The 23517-nt window shown below is 43.9% G+C and overlaps 1 protein-coding gene across 20 annotated transcripts in view; it reads right to left on the bottom strand.

Annotated features, from left to right (window-relative positions):
• Positions 1 to 23517, bottom strand: part of CLASP1 (cytoplasmic linker associated protein 1) — a 262487-nt gene that overhangs the window by 89697 nt on the left and 149273 nt on the right. For 15 of the 20 annotated variants that reach the window (XM_047772150.1, XM_047772154.1, XM_047772155.1 and 12 more), the window contains exons 15-21: positions 22496 to 22566; positions 18700 to 18759; positions 16763 to 16840; positions 16024 to 16191; positions 15193 to 15242; positions 14357 to 14527; positions 12581 to 12628 (exon numbers count right to left, since the gene is read on the bottom strand). In XM_047772150.1, the coding sequence (XP_047628106.1) occupies positions 12581 to 12628; positions 14357 to 14527; positions 15193 to 15242; positions 16024 to 16191; positions 16763 to 16840; positions 18700 to 18759; positions 22496 to 22566 (646 nt within the window). The remainder of the gene's footprint in view (positions 1 to 12580; positions 12629 to 14356; positions 14528 to 15192; positions 15243 to 16023; positions 16192 to 16762; positions 16841 to 18699; positions 18760 to 22495; positions 22567 to 23517) is intronic. The other 5 variants (XM_047772152.1, XM_047772169.1, XM_047772167.1 and 2 more) reach the window with 1 other exon arrangement.

Here is a 23517-nt window from a genome sequence, read left to right as displayed (position 1 = left end):
CCACGGCATATGGAAGTTCCCAGGTTAGGAGTCCAATAGGAGCTGCAGCTGCCAAGCTATGCCAGAGCCACAGCAACACCAGATCCGAGCCATGTCTGTGACCTACACCGCAGCTCACAGCAACTGCAAATCCTTAACCCACTGAGCGAAGCCAGGGATTGAATCCACATGCTCATGGATACTAGTCAGGTTCATTACCACTGAGCCACAACAGAAACTCCAAAGAATCAAATTTTATATTTTTTAATCCTTTCTAGAGAATGTTTAATTCCTAATTCGTTAACTTTCACTCTTATGTTTATTATTCCTTCCTACTCTTCTTTTATTCTGTTCTTTCCTAACACAATGGAAACAAACTAATTCAGTCTCTTTCCTAACATAAAGTCATGGTTATGAATTTCTCCCTAAGTGCTGCTTTTGCTTCATTCCATAAGGATTAATATGTAGTTCAACATAATGTGTTGCTTTTTAAAAAAAAAAATGGATTATAAGATATCATTTGCTAATATTTTGCTTTGGAAAAATAACTTGGATCCACTCCACACTTTACAACATGAAAAACAGAAAACTAACTTAAGATTGAAATGGCAAATATTGGAGCTTCTGTCCTGGATCAGCGGAAATGAATCTGACTAGTATCCACGAGGACATGGGTTAGATCCCTGGCCTCGCTCAGTGGGTTAAGGATCCAGTGTTGCCGTGAGCTGTGGTGTAGACTGAAGACGCAGCTCCAATCTGGTGTTGCTGTGGCTGTGGCATAGGCCAGCAGCTAAAGCTTCAATTCAGTCCCTAGCCTGGGAACCTTTTTAGGTGAAGCCCTAAAAAGACAAAAAAAAAAAAGTCAAATATCAAACCAAAAAAGTTCTAAAAGAAAACAAGGGAGAATGTCTTTGTAATTTGCATTGGAGAAGTCCATCCTAACTGTAACAAAATTATAAGCCATTAAAAAAGATTGACAAATATGTCACAAAAATTTTTTTTGTTTAAATCTCAGGATGGCAGGAAGAAAACTATGAGCAAATTCAAGAAGATGACAAATTGCGAAAAACTATTTGCAATTCATCTCATAAGAAGCTAATTTCCTTAACATAGAAGAGACTCCTGGGAATAAAGTGGTATGCTGGAAAATGGTAACAATTGGAGGGGAAGGTAGGGGTAGGGGTTTGGTCCTGCTGACCTGTGGTGTTTCACAATTCCCTGGTGTAAACATTCCCACAATGGCCCATTTGAGGCTATTGACTTGATGTCAGTGAGCTTACAAAATTCCTGAATATTTAACAACTGGCTCTCATGAACTGGTTGAAGCCACTTCAAGACCCCACTGCCACAGCCCAATGAAGAATGGCCAAAGGCTAGGAAGAGACATTTAACAGAAATGTACATTTGAAATGTATGAAACAATGTTTATCCTCACTCACAGTAAGAAAAAATATTGAAATAACATTAAGAGTGTCATTTCTCACCTAAGAGACCAGCAAAAATCCTAAAAATTTGCTAACATTCTGGCATGTCAGAAAATAGGCACGCTCATCCATTATTTGTGAGAGTGAAGATTAATACAGCTCCACAGAGGGCTATTTGTCAGCATCTATCACAATTACAAATGCCTGCATTTTTTTTTTTTTTTTTTGGCCATACCCATGGCATGCAAAAGGTCTCAGGCCAGGAATCAAACCTTTGCCACAGCAGTGACAGTGCTGGATCCTTAACCCACTGAGCCACCAGGGAACTCCCACAAATACATACACTTTTTTTTTTTTTTTTTTGACTTTTGGCTATTTCTTGGGCCACTCCCATGGCATATGGAGGTTCCCAGGCTCGGGGTCGAATTGGAGCTGTAGCCACGGGCCTACACCAGAGCCACAGCAACACGGGATCCGAGCCACATCTGCGACCTACACCACAGCTCACGGCGACGCTGGATCGTTAACCCAATGAGCAAGGGCAGGGATCGAACCCACAACCTCATGGTTCCTAGTCGGATTCGTTAACCACTGCGCCACAACGGGAACTCCTACACTTTTTTTTTTTTTTTTTTTTGCTTTTTCAGGGTTGCACCTGCAGCATACAGAAGATCCCAGGCTAGGGGTCGAATTGGAGCTACAGCTGCCAGCCTACACCAGAGCCACTGCAACAATGGATCTGAGCCGCATCTGCAACCTATACTATAGCTTACAGCAACACCAGATCCTGAACCACTGAGCAAAGCCAGAGATCAAATCTGCATCCTCATGGATTCTAGTCAGATTGGTTTCTGCTGAGCCACAACAGGAATTCCAACATGTACCTCTTTTTTTCTTTCTTTTTTTTTTTGCATTTTAGGGCCACACCTGTGGCATATGGAGGTCCCCGGACTACGGATAGAATCGAAGCTGTAGCTGCTGGCCTACACCACAGCCACAGCAGTGCAGGATCCGAGCTGCCTCTGCGACCTATAACACAGCTTACAGCAGTGCCGGATCCTAAACCCACTGAGCAAGGCCAGGGATCTAACCTGCAACCTCATAGTTCCTAGTCGGATTCATTTCCGCTGTGCCACAATGGGAATTCCCAACATGTACTTTTTAATTCAACACTTCTCCTAATAGTCTTGCACCCATGGTGCAAAATGGTGTATATAAAAGATTATTCATGGCACATTGTCTATAATAGCAAAACTCTGGAAACAATGCAAATGTCTACCTATATGGGTTTGACTGGTTCAGGTTAATCCATACAGGGGAATGTACAGCAGTAATAATAAATGAAGAAGTTCTTTAACCTAATATGGAAGAATCTTAAGCCATATTAAGTGACAATGAGGAAGATGCCTAACAGTGTGTGTAAATATGCTACCTTTTATGTTTTAAAAACAGGGAGAAGTGGCAGCTCTTTGCCTGACCACTTGTAACTCTCACAAGTGTCCTATCTTAATAAACATATTTCTTGCCTATAGATGAACTCTTTCTGCACCAAGGCACAAAGAACCTGAACCCCAGCAAGTCCAGACACCTGCTCAATACCAAAAAAAACAAACAACCCCATCCAAAAATGGGCAGAAGATCTAAACAGACACTTTTCCAAAGAAGACATACAGATGGCCAAAAAACACAAGAAAAATGTTCAACATCACTAATTATTAGAGAAATGCCAATCAAAACCACTATGAGGTACCATCTTACACCAGCCAGAATGGCCATCATCAAAAAGTCTACAAACAATAAATGCTGGAGAGGATGTGGAGAAAAGGGAACTCTATTACACTGTTGGTGGGTATGTAAATTGGTGCAACCACTGTGGAAAAGAGTATGGAGATTCCTCAGCAAACTAAAAATAGAACTAACCATTTGATCCAGCAATCCCACTCCTGGGCATCTATCCAGAGAAAACTATGACTTGAAAAGATACATGTACTCCTATGTTCATTGCAGCACTCTATACAATAGCCAAGACATGGAAACAACCTAAATGTCCATTGACAGAGGAGTGGATAAAGAAGATGTGGTACATATACACAACGGAATATTACTCAGCCATTAAAAGGAAAGAAATAACGGCATCTTCAGCAACATGGATGGACCTAGAAATTATCATGCTAAGTGAAATCAGTCAGACAGTGAGACACCAATATCAAATACTATCACTTACATGTGGAATCTGAAAAAAGGACAGAATGAACTTCTTTGCAGAACAGATATTGACTCACAGACTCTGAAAAACTTATGGTTTCCAAATGAGACAGGTTGGGGGATCGGGGGATGCACTGAAGGTTTGGGATGGAAACGCCATAAAATTTGGTTGTAATGATCACTGTACAACTATAAATGTAATAAAATTCATTGAGTAATAAAAAAATTAAAAATTTAAAAATTAAAAAAAATAAAAATAAAAACAGGGAGAAGTATGGGTAATAAAGATCTATTGTTTAGCAAGGGTAATCTACTCAATATTGTATAACAACCTATAGGGGAAAAGAGTCTGAAAAGGAATGAATATATATATGACTGATATACTTTGCTGTACACCTGAAACTAACACAACTTTCTAAGCCAACTATATTCCAATAAAACTTATTTTAAAAAATATAAAATATTAAAATCAGATAGGTATGATTTGTATACTACTTAGGTGAAGAAACTATGGATAAAATGAAACTAAGAGCAGTAACATCCTGGGGTTTAAGGAAAGAGGTGATAACTAGGCAAATGAAAGGCAAAGATAGGAGGAAACTGTGTACCTCTTTATATTTTCTGAGTTTTGAATTATATTAATAATGTATTACTTATTTGAAATTGATATTTCATATACTACCTACTATAAAGATGAATTTACAAACACTTTTAAGGTATTTGAGGCTATTTTTATTAGATCTATAAAAATTCAGGTCTATTACATCTTGGTGATTTACTGCATCTTTTAGTATTTTATAGAAACCCTCTTTATTTCTAGTAAAGCTTTTTGCCTTTTTTTGGTTTGTTATTAATAAATCCTCAACAACTTTATTTTACTATGTATTTCTCATCCATTGTCTCTTACTCTATCTGTAGCCTCATATTAAAGATTTTCCTCTATGGAGTTCCCATCGTAGCTCAGTGGTCAACCAATTCGACTAGGAACCATGAGGTTACGGGTTCGAACCCTGGCCTCACTCAGTGGGTTAAGGATCCGGAATTGCTGTGAGCTGTGGTGTAGGTAGCAAACTAGGCTCGGATCCCAGGTTGCTGTGGCTGTAGTATAGGCAGGCGGCTACAGCTCTGATTAGACCCCTAGCCTGGGAACCTCCATATGCTGTGGGTGCGGCCCTAGAAAAAAGACCAAAGGAAAAAAAAAAAAAAAAAAGATTTTCCTCTTTAAATATCATATTGCTAGATCTTTTTTTAAAAAAAAAAAAATAAGTCTAACAATTTTCCTATTTTAACTGGCAAGTTTAATTCACTCTTATCACTGACCAGTATGGTGTTATTTGTCCTCATTTCTCATTTTCCTTTTACCTTCCTCTGTTTCCTCCCTTTGTCTTAATTTAAGGCATGCTTTACACTATCTCTAGGGTAACTGCCTTACAGTTAAAATAATATTATTAAAACCACAACTTCTGTTATATCATACTATTGGGCAGATAGGACAGTTTATGGATCCCTTTCTTAAACTTTCTGTTTTGAGTCAATTGTAGATTTGACTGTAAGATACACACAGATTTACTGTGTGTTCCTTCCCCAGTTTCTCTCAATGGTAACATCTTACAAAGCCATCGTTCAAAATCAGTAAGGACATGGGCATCAATATGCTCTATCAATCTGGTTCTTATTTCCCAAGTTTTATTTGTATCTAAACTCTGGCTTTCCTTTGTGGGTAGTCTCATTTTCCTTCTGGTTTTTTCTAGTATCTTTTCTTTTTAATCTTTGGTGTTCTACAATTTCTTGCTTGGGATTTACTGAGTGTTTTAAATCTGTAGTTTAGTGAGCTTCAACAATTATTTTGGAGTTCCTGTTGTGGCTGAGTAGGCTACAAATCTGACTTAGTGTCCGTGAGGATATGGGTTCGACCCCTAGCCTCACTAGTGGGTCAAGGTCTGGTGCTGCTGAAAGCTGCAGCATAGGTCAAAGATGTGGTTCAGATCTGGTGTTGCTGTGGCTGTGGTGTAGGACAGCAGCTGCAGCTTAGATTCAAGCCCTAGCCTGGGAACCTCCATATGCTGCAGGTGTGGCCCTAAAAAGGAAACAAATATATATATCTATTATCTCTTCACATACAGTCTCTGTCCCAGTCTCTCTCTTCTTAAAATCCATCTGGAAAGGTTAAATGTCTTCTCTGCCTTCCCTATGACACAACATCTCCATATTTTCCAACTCCATCCTTCTGCACTATACTCTGGACCTTATCTTCTTATCTTAAATCCCATGAATTTATTCTTCAGCAATAGTGATTCTCCTGCTTAATTTATCCACTGAGTTTTAAATTTTAATAACTTACTATTTTTCATTTCTAGAAGACCCGTTTGTTCTTTTTTATAACCTGCTTGGTCATTCTTCAGAGTTTCTTATTGCCTTTTCTTCCAACATTTTCTTTTTATTTCTTTAAATATTAAGACAAAACCGTTTCTCCTCTTAGAACTTCATGGGAATTCTCTAAGATTTAGCCTGAAGTTGGGTTCTTCCAATGAGGACCTATGTTTGCTTCTGCTGGTGCCCTGAGGCCCCAAGAGGTCCAGTGCCATTTGAGAATGATTTACCTACTTGGGTTTTTCAGACCACAAAGATAGCATAAATTCTGAACAAAAATCTTCAAGAAAGCCCAATTAATCTCAGGGAAGATTACTTTCCCTGCTCCACCCAAGAGTCAAGGTGCCCTTTGGTCCTCTTCAATTTAGTAGAGTTACCTTCTTGGTTACCAGTGACGACGCAGGTCTGGGGTGGGCCCAGGCTTACTTCCTATCACTCCACATCCTGAGCACTCATCACAGCAAATGCCCCAGGTCTCCTGGATCCAGTCAGAAACCTCAGGATGCAAGCCAGCTTTGGGCCTAACCTATGAGGGTTGCTGCTTTTGCTGAGGTTTGCAGATGTGTAGCTTCACTGCTTCTATTCCAGATGGGTGATCAATTTGTTTTCAACCGGGAGGATCACTCAGACTACTACATTCTACATAGCGCTAAAAATGCAACTTTCTTATTTCTTTTAAACATTTAAATATAGCAATTTTATACTATATAAAAGATCCTTAAGTCCTGAAGGATTAAGTTCTTATTTCTTTTTCTCTGCTGTTTCTCATTCATCTTGGATGTAATTCTGGACTATGAACTTTTGTTTGGCATATTTTAATCTGTGGGAACCCTGAGAAACCAGATTTGAAAGGGGCTAACTCTGTAGCAGTTCAGTGTTTGTTCCTGTCAGGCACCTTTAGGGGCTGTAAACAAAGACCACTTTAATTCCTCAGTTTGCGGTTCCCCAGCTACCACAGATAACAAAAACTGAAAGCACAACTTGTATGAGAAGAGAAACTTAAACACAAATTAGGGAAGCCTGGTTTTCCCTCCACCCAGGACAAAGTCAAGAGAGAGATCATGTCAATTTGTAGATAAAAATATTTTTCCCCAGCCCACCTTTTCATGGATATGTAGCGCTTTTACAATGCAGGGTTAATGCCAACCCTTACTCTCACCTAGGGTGAGCTCAAGGGCCTACTTCTTGTCTGCCCTAGGGACTTATCTTAAAACAGAGGCCCTTGGAGTTCCTGTCATGGCTCAGCAGAAATGAAGGTGACTAGCATCCATGACTACGCAGGTTTGATCCCTGGCGTCACCTCACTCAATGGGTTAAGGATCTGGCGCTGCCGTGAGCTGTGGTGTGGGTCTCAGACGTGGCTCAGACATGGGGCTGCTGTGGTTGTAGGCCAGCGGCTACAAGCTCTGATTCAACCCCTAGCCTGGGAACCTGCCATGAGTGTGGCCCTAAGAGACCAAAGACAAAACAAAACAAAAACAAAAAACTCCCCCAAACAGGTTTGATGGGCACCCTTAAAATCTGTTTGGGGGAGTTTAAAGGGCCTCTATTGTACTGTACTCAGATATGTATTTCTTCTATTGGAAGAGATTTGTTTTTATTCATTCTATTAATTTGACAGTACTACTATAAGTGCCAATATACATTTTAAAGAGATGATAGGAAATATTCTGTGGTATTTAGGAAAAACATAGTTTACTCAATAAATCCAAGAAACAGTAAAAATATACTTCGGTTCTACATTAGGATGTGTTAATGACATATTCATTCATATAGTGTTATGACAGAGACAGAAAGAGGTGAAAGAAGAAAAAAGTCAGTGTAAGAGAAACAGAAAAGAGATACTGGAGAACTGTACAGCAGGAAGAAAATTCTGGACGGAGAGACAAGAGATGCACCAAAAAAAACAGACCTGAAGAAAAGCAGACCCGGGGAAACAAAGACCATAAGAGAACTACAGTCTTTGACTTTCACAGGAAAAAAAAAAAAAAAGAGTATCTGTGTCTCGTGGCTATTTAATAGCGCTGTTGAAAATTTCTTCCGGTCACTTTGCCGTTCTCCTAGAAAAGCCCTCTAAATGGGAAACTAAACCTGTGTACCTGGTTTTCCCATATCCAGTATAGCCTAAGACAATTAACAAGACAGCCTCTCCTCACTAGGGGTTCAGTCCCCCGGCCAACTCCCTATTTTGAGGCTCCAGGAATTAAAAGGTCTCCCAGGTGAACCACACTCCACAGAACTGGGACATGTATGTACATCTATCAGTTTTACCACTTACTGTTTGGGGCACAATAAAACCAACCTCTACTCACACATGGCATTTTTGAAAGAATCAAAATTTGGAAAGGAGATCACTTGTAAATTTTGCTACCTACAAGAACCACCACTCCCCTCCTCCAAAAAAAAAAAAAAAAGATAAAGGAAATTTCACACTTTTTCTTTGGCCATGCCCATGGGTATGCATAAGTTCCTGGGCCAGGGACCAAGCTCACCCACAGCATTGACAACGTTGGATCCTTAACCCATTGCACCACAAGAGAACTCCAACACTCTTTTACTTCTATAGACAGATATACATATTTTTTTCATTGTGTAAAAAGGCCGACTTAAAATTCAGAGTTCTTGGATGAAACATTCATCAATACCAAAAATTTAATTCCCCAGTAAAACAAACTAAAATCTAAAATCCTTTTTCTGAAGAGCAGACAAGGCTACATAGTTTTTATTGCGTAACCCTAATGAAAATCAATACTTGATTAAGCATGGATTTTTTTTCTTTTTCCTCTCTGAAATATATAGATTAAACGTTATCTAGTCTTAAGCATGGCTTTTAACCTCACTTGATAACATACAATTATCTATTCTCCGAAACCATCAGTAAGCTGTCAAGTATCCACTGGTCACTGAAGTATTTTAACTCTTCATTTAAAATTACTTACTTTGGGAAAAAAAAATATGAATACTACATTTGCTAAACAAAGCAGCTACATTTAAAAAAAGCATTAGGTGGAGTTTCCGTCATGGCTCAGTGGTTAACGAATCCGACTAGGAACCATGAGGTTTCGGGTTCCATCCCTGGCCTTGCTCAGTGGATTAAGGATCCGGCGTTGCCATGAGCTGTGACGTAGGTCGCAGATGCGGCTCGGATCCCACGTTGCTGTGTCTCTGGTGTAGGCTGGTGGCTACAGCTCTGATTAGACCCCTAGCCTGGGAACCTCCATGTGCCGCGGGAGTGGCCCTAGAAAAGGCAAAAAGAGACAAAAAAAAAGCATTAGGTGAGAAGATGGGAATGCATTCATCTTCTAGACAACCTGGGTGTCTATACTGTGCCTTGGTACGTGTGGGGACGGTTCCAGGGTGGGTACCACCGTCCACAGGCACCCAGGACCAAGGTCGGCCCTTCACATCCACGGATTCAACCAATAGCAGACTGTGCACTTCTGTATATTTATTGAAAAAATTTGCCTATACATGGGCTGACACAGCTCAAACCCATGTTATTCCAAGGTCAACTGCAATCATTATCAACTCTCTCATGAGCAGCATAGCAGACAATGTAAATGCCTCCTTCTTCCAAATCCCCTAAATTACTCAACATAACACACTGAAAGATAACCTGGAACGAAACTTTTGTCCCAAAGTTGAGCTTGAGCTCTTCACAAAAAAATATATATATATTTTTCTGATTAGTCATAAAAGTTAGAACAGCTACTTGTCTCAGAGGATATTTGTTTTCCTCAATTACTACAGTAAGGAAGGTGCCAGATTTCAAATGCATTGTCTGAGTTTTGAATTTAGAGCATCCAACTACTGATTCTAAATCACATTTTGCCTCCTGATGATGACAGTACCTAACTCTTACCTCAGGAGCAAACAGTAGAATATTTAACAGGCTTATTAACAAATTTTCAAAAGGCCTATATAATGATCCCAAAAATGCAGACAGGAAACTCAAGACAAGATGCTAAGTGATATTTACCGCTGTCTTTTTCTAATAACCTGTGCTTATCTAAGCTCCCCAGAAATGAGGAGCAAACAGAATGAGGGCCCCAACTCACAGGCCCCCAGAGAGTCTCTAGTTCTGGGCCCTCATTATATCAGGCTTGAGGCTCCAGCCAGAAGCTCTGTAACAGTCTGAGCAGCCCTGGGCTGGGGCCAAGGCCCATGGAACTCCCTTTGAGAAAAGGAGAACCAGAAAGAGACTACCTGTTCCTGGCCTCCGGCGCAATAACCAAGTAAGCAATCTGACCCTGCTCTGGACTGGTGAAAAGAAAACTGGGGGGGGGGGGGGGGGGAGAGGCTTAAAATCCCCACTGTTGGGTGGGACAACAGGCTGACTTCGATCTTGTTACTCAGGTCTAAGAAGTTAGTCAGGGCAGAAGGCAAAACACCCTCCATTCCCAGGTCACGCCCTCCCTTTCCTTCTCATTCCCATGCCTGCACTCAGCCCTCTACTTCCTTCACCAGGTTGAGGAAAGACTAGCACCGCTTCTTAGGGAAGGAGAAATACAAAATTAGTCACATCAGAGTTTCCATCATGGCTCAGTGGTTTATGTATCCGACTAGGAACCATGAAGTTGCAGGTTCGAATCCTGGCCCCGCTCAGTCGGTTAAGGATCCACCATTGCTGTGAGCTGTGGTGTAGGTTGCAGACACGGCTCAGATCTGGCGTTGCTGTGTCTGTGATGTAGGCCGGCAGCTGTGGCTCCAATTAGACCCATAACCTGGGAACCTCCATATGCTTCGGGTGCAGCCCTAGAAAAAGACCAAAAAACCCCAGAATTACTCATATCAACTACACAGTGAAAAAACTCACACCCAGCCTCAGTCTTCTATCGAAAACAACGTCCTTATCACCACATTCGGGCTTTCGTCCTTTTTCATTTTGGACACTTTTCATTTCAAAAACTTATCCAACCCCCAGAACCAGTGAGGCTTGTTGAAAATTGAGATTCCCGTGTTCCTTCCAAACTTAAGCAGAAATTTTCAGGGGGAAAGACCTAGGACTCTGTTCTTGTTAACAGGCATCCAGGTGATTTTTCTGCTAAGTCTGAAGAATACTGACCTGGAGATTACGTTCATCCTTTTAAAAAATTCCATTCCTAATTCCTCCTTTATGACCCCCTTAGGAAGTAGTATATGGACTACAAGCACCATGAACCTGCATACATCAAGATAAAACCCAGTCTACTCTGCTGGCCTGCCTTTTAGATGGTATAGGAAATGAACCTGGCAGTTCCTAATTGTTAAACCGTCATCATGGGGTTGGGGGGGTCTAAGCCATTACCTTAAACAGATGAGGTGCTAGCAGACACTGGAAATTTCAATTATTATATACTCTAAATTTCAATTATTTGAAACATCATCACACTTTCAATCTAGAGACTTTGCAAAGATGATCTTGTCTAGCACGTGCTAGTCAAAGACCTGGACCAACAGCAACAGCCGCGTCTAAAATTCAAAAGAGAGCAACAGTAGGAAGAGCCGCTGGAGAACAACCCGAGAAGAAAACAAAAGGGATGCGGGGACGTGTATCCACCATGAGGACACAGCACAGGGAGGGCTGGGGCATAAGTGAACGAATGGGTTGTGTGTCAGCAACATGAATGCGCATGGTAGCGTGTAATCCAGTAGCTTCAGGGGAGAGAAAAGCATGTTTTTAATGTCTAGAAACTACCTGATAAAAAACCTTTATCAGCCTTTAACCTGAACCATCGACCCTGCTGTTTATTTTTGAAAGAGGAAAGAGGACTCCCGAGAGGCCCACAAAAGCACAAGGTGAAGAGGAGGAAACCAAAGCTCAGGAGGGGCTTCAGGTGACAGAACCTGAGGCCGGCAGCGCACAGTGTCACCGCATCCCCCGGTGTGGGCTCCGAGTCACAGACCACGCCTGCGTACTCAGTGCCCACATCCACGCTACACCAGCTGAACGAGGATTGGGGAGAGCTTGGGGATGGGGGGAGGCACACTCCAGTGGAAGCGGGAGGAAGAAGCGGGGAGGGGACAGCGTGCAACGGCTCATGCAGGGACCCGGGGCACAAGTGGGCACCAGGCAACACTCGGTGACAACAGAGGGCCGCGAGAGGGGACACACCGCAAGCATAGACACAAGCCGCTTACCCTCCGCTCTAGTGGCAGTACCATCTTTAAGCAAATTAAAAACAAGGGAAGGGATAACAGGGAACAGTTAGTAACATTAAAGAAATGAAAAAGCAGAATGTTATTATTAGCTACTAAAAAAGCAAAAGTATACAATTTAAAATAAAAGTAAACTGGAAACAAGTTTAACAGCAAAGCAGAGTCTAAAGCAAGTAAGTGCACCTCATACAGAAATCAGCCCAGTAGAATGTGCTTTTGCCTTCAAAAAACAAAACACAAAACAGCAACCCGGGCCGTGCCTGGGCTGACAGAGAGACTATGTTTTTGGTTGAGCTCGCCTCACCCTCTCAAGAGTTCCTCTTCCTTGGCACAAAGTCCTGGTGGAACAAGGGGGAAAACTAAACTACTACAGTGGCTCAGAGGACAGAGGCAGTAAGTCAGAAGCTCCGAGAAGCCGGCCGCAGCAATGCCCAGCCCAGCAGCAAAGCTGCACAGCTTGGTACCTGAGTCAAGGCCTACGGACTCCGCATCTTCCCTCATGGGTCTGGACTCTAGAAGGTCGGAGAAGGATCATCAGCTTTGATGCTACACTTCCGCACAGCTGTGACTGTCGACCTGAGCAGCAACTCTAACAACTTCTCAGAAGGATTCTGCCTGCCTACTGGGGGCTGATCTGTTCTGGCTCTTGTTGATTTGGACAAAGTGGCTAAGCTCTGGGAAAATGCTGAGGGGGTGGGAATACTCTGGTCTGGTAGTTCAGAGAAGTAACACTGGGCAGGCAATCTACCATGACCGCTTCTAAAAGGTCAGCTCTCTATCATCAGAGCAGAAGACTGAGCGCATCTACCACCACTGAGAAAAGCCTACAGGGTCCATGTTAAAGTAGCTCAAATGTGCACAGAAAAACAAAGGCTGGGTTACTCTAAAAGCTGTATCTTTACTCAAGTTTTCAAACAATGAAACAAATACTAATTACAGGTACTCAAGGTTGACCAAATGAGTTGCAACACAGCTAAGTACTTAAAACGGAACTAAAATGAACAGAAATCCTTGACACAGGAGAGACCCCTCACATCTCTCCCTCGTGATCACATCAACACAAGACTGTGCAGGTGCCTATACAAAGCTCCAACAGGTAAAGGACAGAGAGAGGCGCCTTCACCGGGCACTGTCCCCATCTCAATGAGGTGTTTCTGTAACGAAAACAAGACTGATTCAACCACGTTCCACAACATACATCTTACCTATTAAATCAATGGTGTTCCTATCACAATCATGGTTTCTTTCACCTTATAGGACTTTCGGGTAATTCCATCTGTCCCTACCACTTATCTGAATTAGGTGGCTGATATTACAATTAATATATGGGTAGAGACACCAGACCCAAAGATTACATGGCCTGGTCAAGGTCACCAAGGTCAGGCCCAGTAACCTCTTGGTGTTCTCTCTCTCATTACACTTCCATGCTCAAGACAGTTTGGAACATTAGTTTCAGCACTGGCAATGGAACTAGGTTGTAAGCCATATAAGTAATAAGTCCCAAGGTTTCATAAAGTTTAAACTGTATTCATTTCCTTAAAATCCAAACTAAAACTAATCCAGCCAAGTCTCCACACTTTAGCTTTGAATAACTCTGCCTTAACAATAATAAACAGAAGTAAACTATCAGCTGCACTTACACGTGTTAAGTGCCTGCTGAAAAACTGACCTACTTTTCTGTCAGATATTGACTCTTTAGAAAAGCCTTTTGGGCTACTGCCAGCATAAGTACACACTCCTCCAAGCAGACCACCAAGGTCAGCACTCTCTTCCGATTTGCTACGCTTTTTAGCAAGTCCATCACACCCGTGGGAGAGGCCCCTTGCTGCCCACCAGCTCCCCCACATCAGTCAGATACTCAAACCGGGAAACTGCAGCCACTGTCCCCAGTGACTCTCACTAAACCCTTTGGCTCTGCTCCCACTGGCGTCAGGCAGGAGAACACCCAGCTTTGGCCACACAGAAGGTGGAATGGGTGCTGGCAGGACTGCCAGGAAGGGGGACATGAGGCTGAGGGAAGGCCACGCTCTGTTCATGGACATGTCACTAAACAGGGTGATGCCCCAGAAATGGGACACCCAGCAAAGAGTGGCTGTAGACTAGAGGTCAGGGCAGAGTCACCTACACTTAAATATCAGCCCTGCAACAGTGAACACTTATCAGTCAATAAATAAATTTGATGGGCAGTTAAGTGAACCAGAACAGCAGAACCAGGGGAAGAGTCTGGGGGGTCTGGTTACCTAAGGACGCGTAGGACCCTGGAGGCAAGGCCGCTGCGGAGCTGAAAGGCGTGGTGCCCGGAGTCGAGGTGACTTTCGATTTGGCACTGGCGGCCGCGTTCACGTCAATGTCACTCCGAGACCGCTGCAGGGACCCAGTCGTTGACACGGATTTGGTGCTAACTGTGGAAGCTTTGGTGGTGAAGGAGAAAACGTTAGTAAGGATCACGCTAAAATTTTACCCATGCACCACTGAAATGTGTTCTGCTTTTCTTAAAAACAAACACCAAGTTTTAACAAAGGCTGGAGCACAAAGCCCTAGCCAACAGTTTCTCCTGGTCACTGAAGACAGAGTTTAGCCGATGCTGAAGGAAATTACAAGTGACCACAACTATATACCTTTATAATCAAAGACCATAAACCTCAAAGAAACAGATCCTATTTCTGACTCACAAGAGGAGTGAAAGAAGGAAAAGCTACGGCCATCTGGCCAATGTTCTCACGACGTGGCCTAAGGTGCACCTTGGCCTGGGCGCTTCCCCTTCAGCAGACGACCCACCCTCCACCTCCAATAGCCACCAAGATGCTGCCGCTCCACGCGCCCCGGGTCACCTCCCTGCTCACAGGCACTCGGAGCAAAGTGCAGCACTCTCCATGGCAGTGTCCCCGCACAAAGCAGGGGTGGCTGAGAAAAGCCCAGAGCCTTATGCCTGCTGCCCGAGGCATCCTGACACCTCCTCCTTGATCCGATAGGGACGGTGGGCAGAGTCCCGGGAAGGACCTACTTCCGGCACCTAAGCAGCCCACCCCAGTTCAGACCAGAGGCCTTGGTGCTAAGTCCCTGCTGCCCACCTTACCTCTCGAGGTGGTACTGCCCGTGGGACTTCTTTTGGCAGAGAGCGGACGGCTGAAAATAAAGGGGTACACCTGTTTATTACCGAAAAGTGCACTTTATCTGCATCAGTACAAGAGACAACAGAAAGTTATGACAGTAAAGAATAACCTCAAGAGTTCCTGTTGTGGCTCAGTAGTAACGAACCCGACTAGCATCCATGAGGATGTGGGTTCAATCCCTGGCCTCGCTCAGTGGGTTAAGGATCCAGCATTGTCCTGAGCTGCAGAGTAGGTCGCAGATATGGCTAGGATCTGGCATTGCTGTGGCTGTGGTGTAGGCTGGAAGCTCTAGCTCCAATTTGACCCCTAGCCTGGGAATTTCCATATGCTGCAGGTGTGGCCCAGAAAGCAAAAAAGCAAAAAAAAAAAAAAGCATTTTCAGAATTTTATAGGTAACATGGACCACGCTCTTATAAACCCCAAAGCTTTAGCATTGTATCTGCATTAAGTTACCAAGTCTGAAATGGAGCCAGAGAGGAAACACAAGGTGAGGACGCAGCACACTAAGCCCCAGGCTGGGAATGCCCACTCTTTCCCAGTTGTCTCTAAGGCAGCACATACATCCTCTGAGAATAGTTCATCCCTGTTATTCCAAAATTGCTCTGGGACCACCGGCCCAGGGCCACCCACCTCTCTCCACCCCCCACAGCACCTGACCCAGCACCAGATCCATGTGAGTCGAGGGCACAGTACCAGGCACACACATGTAGAGGAGCATAGGCAGAGCCTTGCTCTTGTTTGGCAAGTGCTGAAACAGGGCGTCCACACCACCAAGCAGAGCCAGGCCTTCTTACTTGAGACTCTCCTGCGAGCTGGAAGACGAGCGGTCGGACTGCGGCAGAGACGCGATGCTGTCTGAGTTCTTCAGGTGGGACTGCAGTGCTTTCTGGTAAGAGGACTCCAAGGTGTGGTACAGGTGCTCTGCTTCTCTGCTGAAGTGACTGTGGAAACCCCAGTAACACCTGGGGAAACACACAGCTGTACTGAGCACTGGGCGGGGCATGGGACACTGTGGGGGACAGAGCCCAGCCCTGGAATCAGCAGGGCGCCGGGGCAGTCCAGTCAAAGGAGGCCGGCCTGAACCCACCCCTCCAGGAATCTCAGTCTTACAATAAAGTGGAAGTTAAAGTGCCTGGCTGGCAAGACTGGAGAGGCTTAGGGAAGACAGGGCTGAGCCATCTAGAACAGTTCCTAGAACACGAGGGGGGCTCTTGCAACCTGAAATTCACGGGTTTGAGCCCTGGCCTTGCTCAGTGGATTAAGGATCTGGCATCACCGTGAGCTGTGGCGTAGATTGCAGATGCGGCTCAGATCCTGCGTTGCTGTGGCTATGGTGTAGGCCAGCAGCTACAGCTCCAATCAGACCCTTATCCTGGGAACCTCCATATGCCGCTGGTGCAGCCCTAAAAGACAAAAAGACAACAGAAAGAAAAAGAAAAAAAAGAAAACATGTCCATGCACTCGATGCACCTTTAATAAGGCAGTTGGGACAACGAGTCTGAAATATAACCACGGCGGTGAGTAAACACTTACTTCCTCGCTTCTATCCTGGCCTCAGAGTCGGCATCGTGTATCCCCTTCTTTATTGTCTCGGCTAATACTGATATATGCCTGGATGTTGAGAAAAGAAAGCGGCAACAGTCATCGATCCATGGTTTCACGCGGCTAAAAGTAGGTATGAGACAGCCCTTCAGATGGGCAATGCGGACATAGGGCCTCTGTGCCCAGAGTCAGCAAGCACGCAGCCAGAAAGTGAGAACCCTACCACCCAGTAGCACTCCCACCTCCCACCCTGGGCCCTGGTAACCTAAGCTCTGGCGACTTTCCCTTTTTAGTCACGGCTGATGTTTTTCAGGCCATACTCACTTAGCTCAATCTGTTATGAACCCAGACAACAAAACCCCACTTCTGCATGGTTAGAACCTGCTCCTGTGGAAACTGTAATGCGATCATAATAATCTTAACACCAAAGAGGCTATCTGCATCTCATCTCTGTAATTAAAGGATGTTTTTCCAAGTGCCTCTACACAACATGAACACTAATGAAAAGAGGTTTTTGTCTTGTAAACAGGTATTCTCTTTAGTTATGTTCCACTCTGAAAAGAAAGCATTCAACTGTTTCACTGAATATCTAATAGTTTTAAGAAAAAGGCAACAACTGGAATGAACAGTTTCACAGAACAAAGACTAGGTACCAATTTGACAAGCATCTCAAGTCTCTGCCTTGTTCCCCACTCATCCAGTCGATACTGGGTGAGTACCTGCTTGGAGGCTGCACACAGGGCTCACCTGAGGTGATCATGCTTTTCTGTCTTGCTCACCTGTACCCACATTAAATCTTCATTCCACCTTCTCCCTCTAAATCCCAAAGCCATTGCCAAAAGAAGATATAATACTCAAGACATTAAAGAACAAGAAAATACTTTTTAAATGTGCTACTGTCTTGAGATTCAAAGTATTTTCAGGTGAAATTTTCCTTCTGGAAGGCCTGGCATTTCCTCTCTGACCACTGCACAGAGAACTGTACTCCCAGGAGTGCTCAGTGTATTAAAATTCCACAGCTAATAACATGTCTAACATGTTGTCAGGTTCTTCACAAAGCACCAGTAAAAACTGGGTGGAACAATATTACCCTCTATAGTCTCTAAATTTAACTCAGAAAGAATAAGAGGCACCTTAAATTGGCAGGAACTAAAAGTGGCTAAGAATAAATCTCAAAGAGAGACATACTTCTTTAAGAATTCTGCCATAATCCAGAGTTTGTGTCACAGCTCAGTGGTTAATGAACCTGACTAGTATCCATGAGGATGCAGGTTTGATTCCTGGGCTCACTCGGTGGGTTAAGGATCCAGCATTGTGGTGAGCTATGGTGTAGGTCATAGATACAGCTCGGATCCCGCATTGCTGTGGCTGCGGCATAGGCCAGCAGCTATAGTTCCGATTGGACCCCTAGCCTGGAAATTCTCTATATGCTGTGGGTACAGCCCTAAAAAGACAAAAAAAAAAAAAAAAAAGACTTCTGCCATAATCCCACATTTTATCACGATGATGTGAAGCTCACCACACACCAACCTGAATAAAGAGAAAACTGCTGACTTTCTGATACAGAGAGAGCAGAAAGAAAACTTGCAAATGGGAGAAATTCCTCCAAGGATTGTCAGGTTCCCCCTTGCCTCTATGGCAGCTTTAAACATTTACCTCGTTGGAACTGACAGGATGTCGCACAGCAGGATCAGATTCCATGCGAGCACATCCTTGGCTGGACGGTGTCACAGGGCACCGTGAAAGTGCACGGAACTCACTAAAAGCTGCTGCCAGTGGTACGTGCCTCACATCAGGAGAGGCAATAGCAGTGTTCACGCAAACAAATGCTTGCCTTCACTTCTTCTAAGAAGTGGGTTGGACTGCTTGCTGAGACATTAAATCTCAAGATTCAATCCAGAGGAAAAACCAGCAAATCAGATGCTTACCGTTCCAGCGAATGCGTCTGCCATTCTTGCAAGAGTAAATCTAAAAATTCAAAACAGCGCCTGAAAATTGTAAAGTACATAACTTAATCGGTTGTGTGTTGATTAAAATAAAGGTCTTTTTTCTTCAGTGACCCATTACCTTTTAGAATTGGTAAATTTCCTCCATTTTTTTATGAGTCAAAAAATGGAACATACAAATGGAAGCAGAACTAACTGAAAACCAAAGCAAATCAAAAAAATTAAGCATCTATGGTGATCAATGGTACATCTATGGTATTGCCCTAAAGAGGAAAAAAAAAAAAAAAGTCTCCTGAGAAACAAAGGGTTTACCAAATTTTCCTGCCAAATGCTTAAAATCAATTTTTCATTAGCCACTCAGCCATTTTCCTCTCTCCAGTCTTCCAACAAACACCCTTTCTTTTTAAAGCTTTTCACTTCAGTCCTCTTTCTTGGTCTGGTTCATGCAGAAAACGACACTGGTCCCATCTGGTCCCATCTCCTTTGAATTCTATCACCCACAGCCACTTCCAGTCCTACCTCCTCAGAACTTCCTTTTCCTGAATTCCAGGGTATCCATCTTGGTAGAATAAATACTGTCAGAAGTAAGGAACCCATTCAAGGAGACCAATCAGAAGGCACGCTTTCATTAATGATCAGCCCTTCCTTCCCATCATCTTCTCAATTCAAAATCTCATGATCCATACAATTAATCACTCCATAAATCTCTAATCAACTCTTCCCCTGTGCTAGATGCTAGAGAGACAGTGGGAACCAAGACACAATCCTGTGAGCAGGACAGACAGGAAGCACTCCGCCTGTGCCAGGAGCACACGGCTCCAGGAGAGCCCAAGAGAGATTCAACCTGATGCCAGGGCTGGTGGCAGGGGGGTGTTGGGGAGACACTGACTGACGGGGCACATTCTGCGCTCACCGTGGCTTTCCCCGCCCCTGCCCCAACCTACTTCTCCCCTTTCCCCACCTCATTTCCTGGTGTGGAGCTTTCTTGTCTCTTCAATGTGTATGCACATAAGTCTTTATTTACGGACCTATTCTTTAGTGATTACAGCTATCTTTAGGGCTAATTCTCGTCTTAAATGTGTTTTGGAACAATCTAGTTAGTCAAAAATATCACCTGTAAATTAGGCTTTGTTTTCAAGTTTTCAGGCTAAAATCATACACACAGGTTTATCAGTGATGACATTATTTAAACACTGCATTAATTATGCACATCTGGCTGGAACTTGTCTCTTCACCTAATCCTACTCATCATTCAACAAGCAGCTCAATTTTTTAACTTGTCTGTGAGGCTTTTTGGGACTATACCAGCTAGTTTTAATCACTGCTCTATAAATTCCTAAATCCACAATACAGATGTTGTAACTTACTCTTATACTACTTTCCGTTACTGTTTTTAGCCTCCCCCCAAAATGATAAACTCCTTGAAGGCAGGGAGATTGGGTGGTCTATTCTTACAAATTCTGAGGCACAGGCTGAGTGCAGGGTTTTGGTTACAGGGCCCTCCTTGGCTCTCTCTACCTTCGGAAGGCAGAGGGACTGGGTCAGGATGGTCCCTGTTGCTCCTTTTATCATTAAGATGCATAGCTCTGAGCAAGACTCATCCCACTAAACACAGGAATATCAACCTGGGTGTGTGGCTCAGAAGCTGGTGAAAGGAGTGGCCTTTCTGCTGTCACAGTAACCGCATGATATTGTTTGTATTTAGCTAGAACTGTTAAATGCTATGGACTGAATTACTACCCCTAATCCTTCTGTTACTGCCTTAACCCACAGCATGACAGTGTTTGGAGATGGGGCCTCCGGGAGGTAATGAGCTTGACATGGGCCATGAAAGTGGCACTCTCATGATGGGATGAGGGTCCCTTGAAGGAGAAACACTAAGAGCTGGCTGTGCTCTCCCTTCATCATGAAGACATAGCATGAAAGCAGCCATCTGTGAGCTACTGCCATTAGAACTCGAGTCTTCGGGCACCCTGGGCTCCGAGCTCCAGCCTCGAGAGCTGAGAGAAAGGAAATCCCTGTTGTCTAAGTCCCCTGGGCATGGTATCTTTGACATGGTGACCCAAGTCTGCTGATATACTAAACATCCTGCAACGCTCCCCAAAGATCTGTGTAATGTCACTGGAGCAACTCTGCCTTCCCCGCAAAGGAAAAACACATTCCGAATTGCTCCTGGAGACCTAAATCAGTAGTGACAACCAGAACAAGAGCAGCAGCAGCAAATTCTCCTATCAATGACCACTCACTAAGCTTCCACTAAGTGTCAAGCCCCAAATGCCTGCACCACAGAACAACCCTGCAACTGGGTAGGTGGGCAGCCTCCCGGCACCCTCCACCTCCGATTCCATCTCCACATGTTCATCTCCAGGGGAAGCTGGACCGCTCTGCCCCGAAGGAGGTCAAGGGCAGACAGCATTCCTCAGCCACACTGAACTGTGCTTTGCTGTTAGAAATCAAGCTTTTTCGGAGTTCCCGTCGTGGTGCAGTGGTTAACGAATCCGACTAGGAACCATGAGGTTGCGGGTTCGGTCCCTGCCCTTGCTCAGTGGGTTAACGATCCGGCCTTGCCGTGAGCTGTGGTGTAGGTTGCAGACGCGGCTCGGATCCCGCGTTGCTGTGGCTCTGGCGTAGGCTGGTGGCTACAGCTCCGATTCAACCCCTAGCCTGGGAACCTCCATATGCCGCGGGAGTGGCCCAAGAAATAGCAACAACAACAAAAAAGACCAAAAAAAAAAAAAAAAAAAAAAAGAAATCAAGCTTTTTCAGTTCAGCAAGAACATTTCTTTCTTCCTGGCTTCACGTAGCTAGATTGTTCCCCTTTTCTTCCTCTTGCCTCCCTGTTAATAAGATGGATCCAGGGACCGCTTCAAGCTTAGAAGGATCCCGTACCAAGGAAACCCTGGCAGATGCAACCTAATACTGGGAAAGGACAGCCAGCAGGTGGCCGGGGTCAGCTGTGCTCTAAGCCCTCTCCTCCCCTGGGCTGGACCAGGACACAGGATTAGAGGGATACGCCAGGTGGCTACTGCCCAGGCCTGCCATTAATTTACCCTATAAAGCTCTAGATATGAGCTCTCATGGTTTCCACAAATCCTCAGAAAACCTACACAGGACTTCTGTGTGTTTACATTTTCCTGAGAAAAGGGTCCACAGATTTCAAGATTCTCAAAAGACCCTGACTCAACAGTCAAGACCCACAGATCCCAGCTAGAGAACATGGCCCTTATTCCCCACTCGTGGGCTGGGCAGGCCCCTTGGCACAAGACAAAGCCCCCGCTGGCTGCCCAGGCCATGTCTTCAGGGGCCACCTCCTGTCACTGTGCAGCCCAGGGAGGTGATGGTGAGGATTCAGAGTCCAGGCATCACTACCAGAAGCTGCAAACCACACACACTACCTCCTACTTATTTAATATCAAATGACTGCCACTGATTTTTACAATGTTTTTTCAGGCATGCAGCTATTGCCTTTATTCAGGGAACAGGGCAGACCAATGACAGAGGTAGGGGAACCATTTCAGGAAAACAACGTACAGGGCTACATCCCCCTCCCCCAATAACCTCCACACACACTCTCCCACACTCACATGCAAAGACAAAAATAATAATGGCTGTCCAAATTTACTTTCCAAACAATTTAGATCATGACCCCTCAATCCAAAGGTATTTATCACAGCAATTTTAAATGATATCAAACGTTTAAAATAAACTTTTTTCATGGAGAGAAATATGAAATTTTTTTTAGTTTCAAAAATAATGAGGAAATGCTTTAAAAACGTACCTTCTAACTGCGACAGACTTGGAGGTACAGTTGCTTGTTATGACAGGTATCAGCCTAGGGATGTGTGTGTGCTGTGGACAAGAACAAAAAACGCAACTTGGACAACCACTTCCTGACTAGCCTACCTAAAGCATATATAAAGCATATATTCAGATTAAGAAAAAAGAATTCCTCTGGATATTGCTAAAGGGCATGACAGAATTTACAGAGCCAGAACAGACGGCAGGAATGATACATAAATAAGCCTAAACTCAAAACAAACTGCTGGTATGAAGTCTAAACCACCTGAGCAGTAGAGAGAGAGTGAGTGCAAAGGCAGTCGGCAGACCTACACCTGTTAATACAGTTTCAGTGGAAATGTCCAAAAACGGCTTCTGGTTTAACACTTAAGTAGATGGTGCACATGTGAGAACTAAAAATAGCACGAACAAAGTAACTCACAATAATGACGAATATTCTGCACAGATTTCAGTGATCATCATCAAGCCCAGATTCAAGGGCTGCCTGTGCAGAAAAGGGACTTGATGGCGAGGAAACGGTGTAGAACTTTAAGCCTCTGTGAATTGTCAGGTTTTACTGAAAATGTGCATGTCAATGCCTCAGCTAATTATTTAAATCTAACTGAGTGTTTCGAAAACTTTAACTAAAGACCCTATTTCGTTTCTGCACTTATACACAATTACTTAAACAAAAAATTTAGGCAAATAATAGCACAAGCATAAACACCTAAAAGGGAACGACTCGGGATTAAGGAAGGAAGAACAGGAGTGATGCTTGGACACAGAGAACAGAGTATAAACTCAGAAGCAGATGCACATGTTGACATATTTAAAGTCAATGATGAGTGGCTGATCCACCTCAGTAACTGCACCACACCCCCAGGGCACACCAGGGGATGGAAAAGGCTCTAGGTAAGTGGGGAAAAGGCCAACCTTGGCTGTACAAAATGATTCCATGTACATAATCACTCAAATGAAAAATGGCCCCAACAAGTGCTTCTCAACCACCACTGCCATTTACCA

This window comes from Phacochoerus africanus, chromosome 3, assembly GCF_016906955.1.
Source record: "Phacochoerus africanus isolate WHEZ1 chromosome 3, ROS_Pafr_v1, whole genome shotgun sequence".
NCBI classification, from domain to species: domain Eukaryota; kingdom Metazoa; phylum Chordata; class Mammalia; order Artiodactyla; family Suidae; genus Phacochoerus; species Phacochoerus africanus.
The sequence above is the reverse complement of the archived record's forward strand: the minus strand, read 5'-3'. Positions and strand labels throughout refer to the sequence as shown.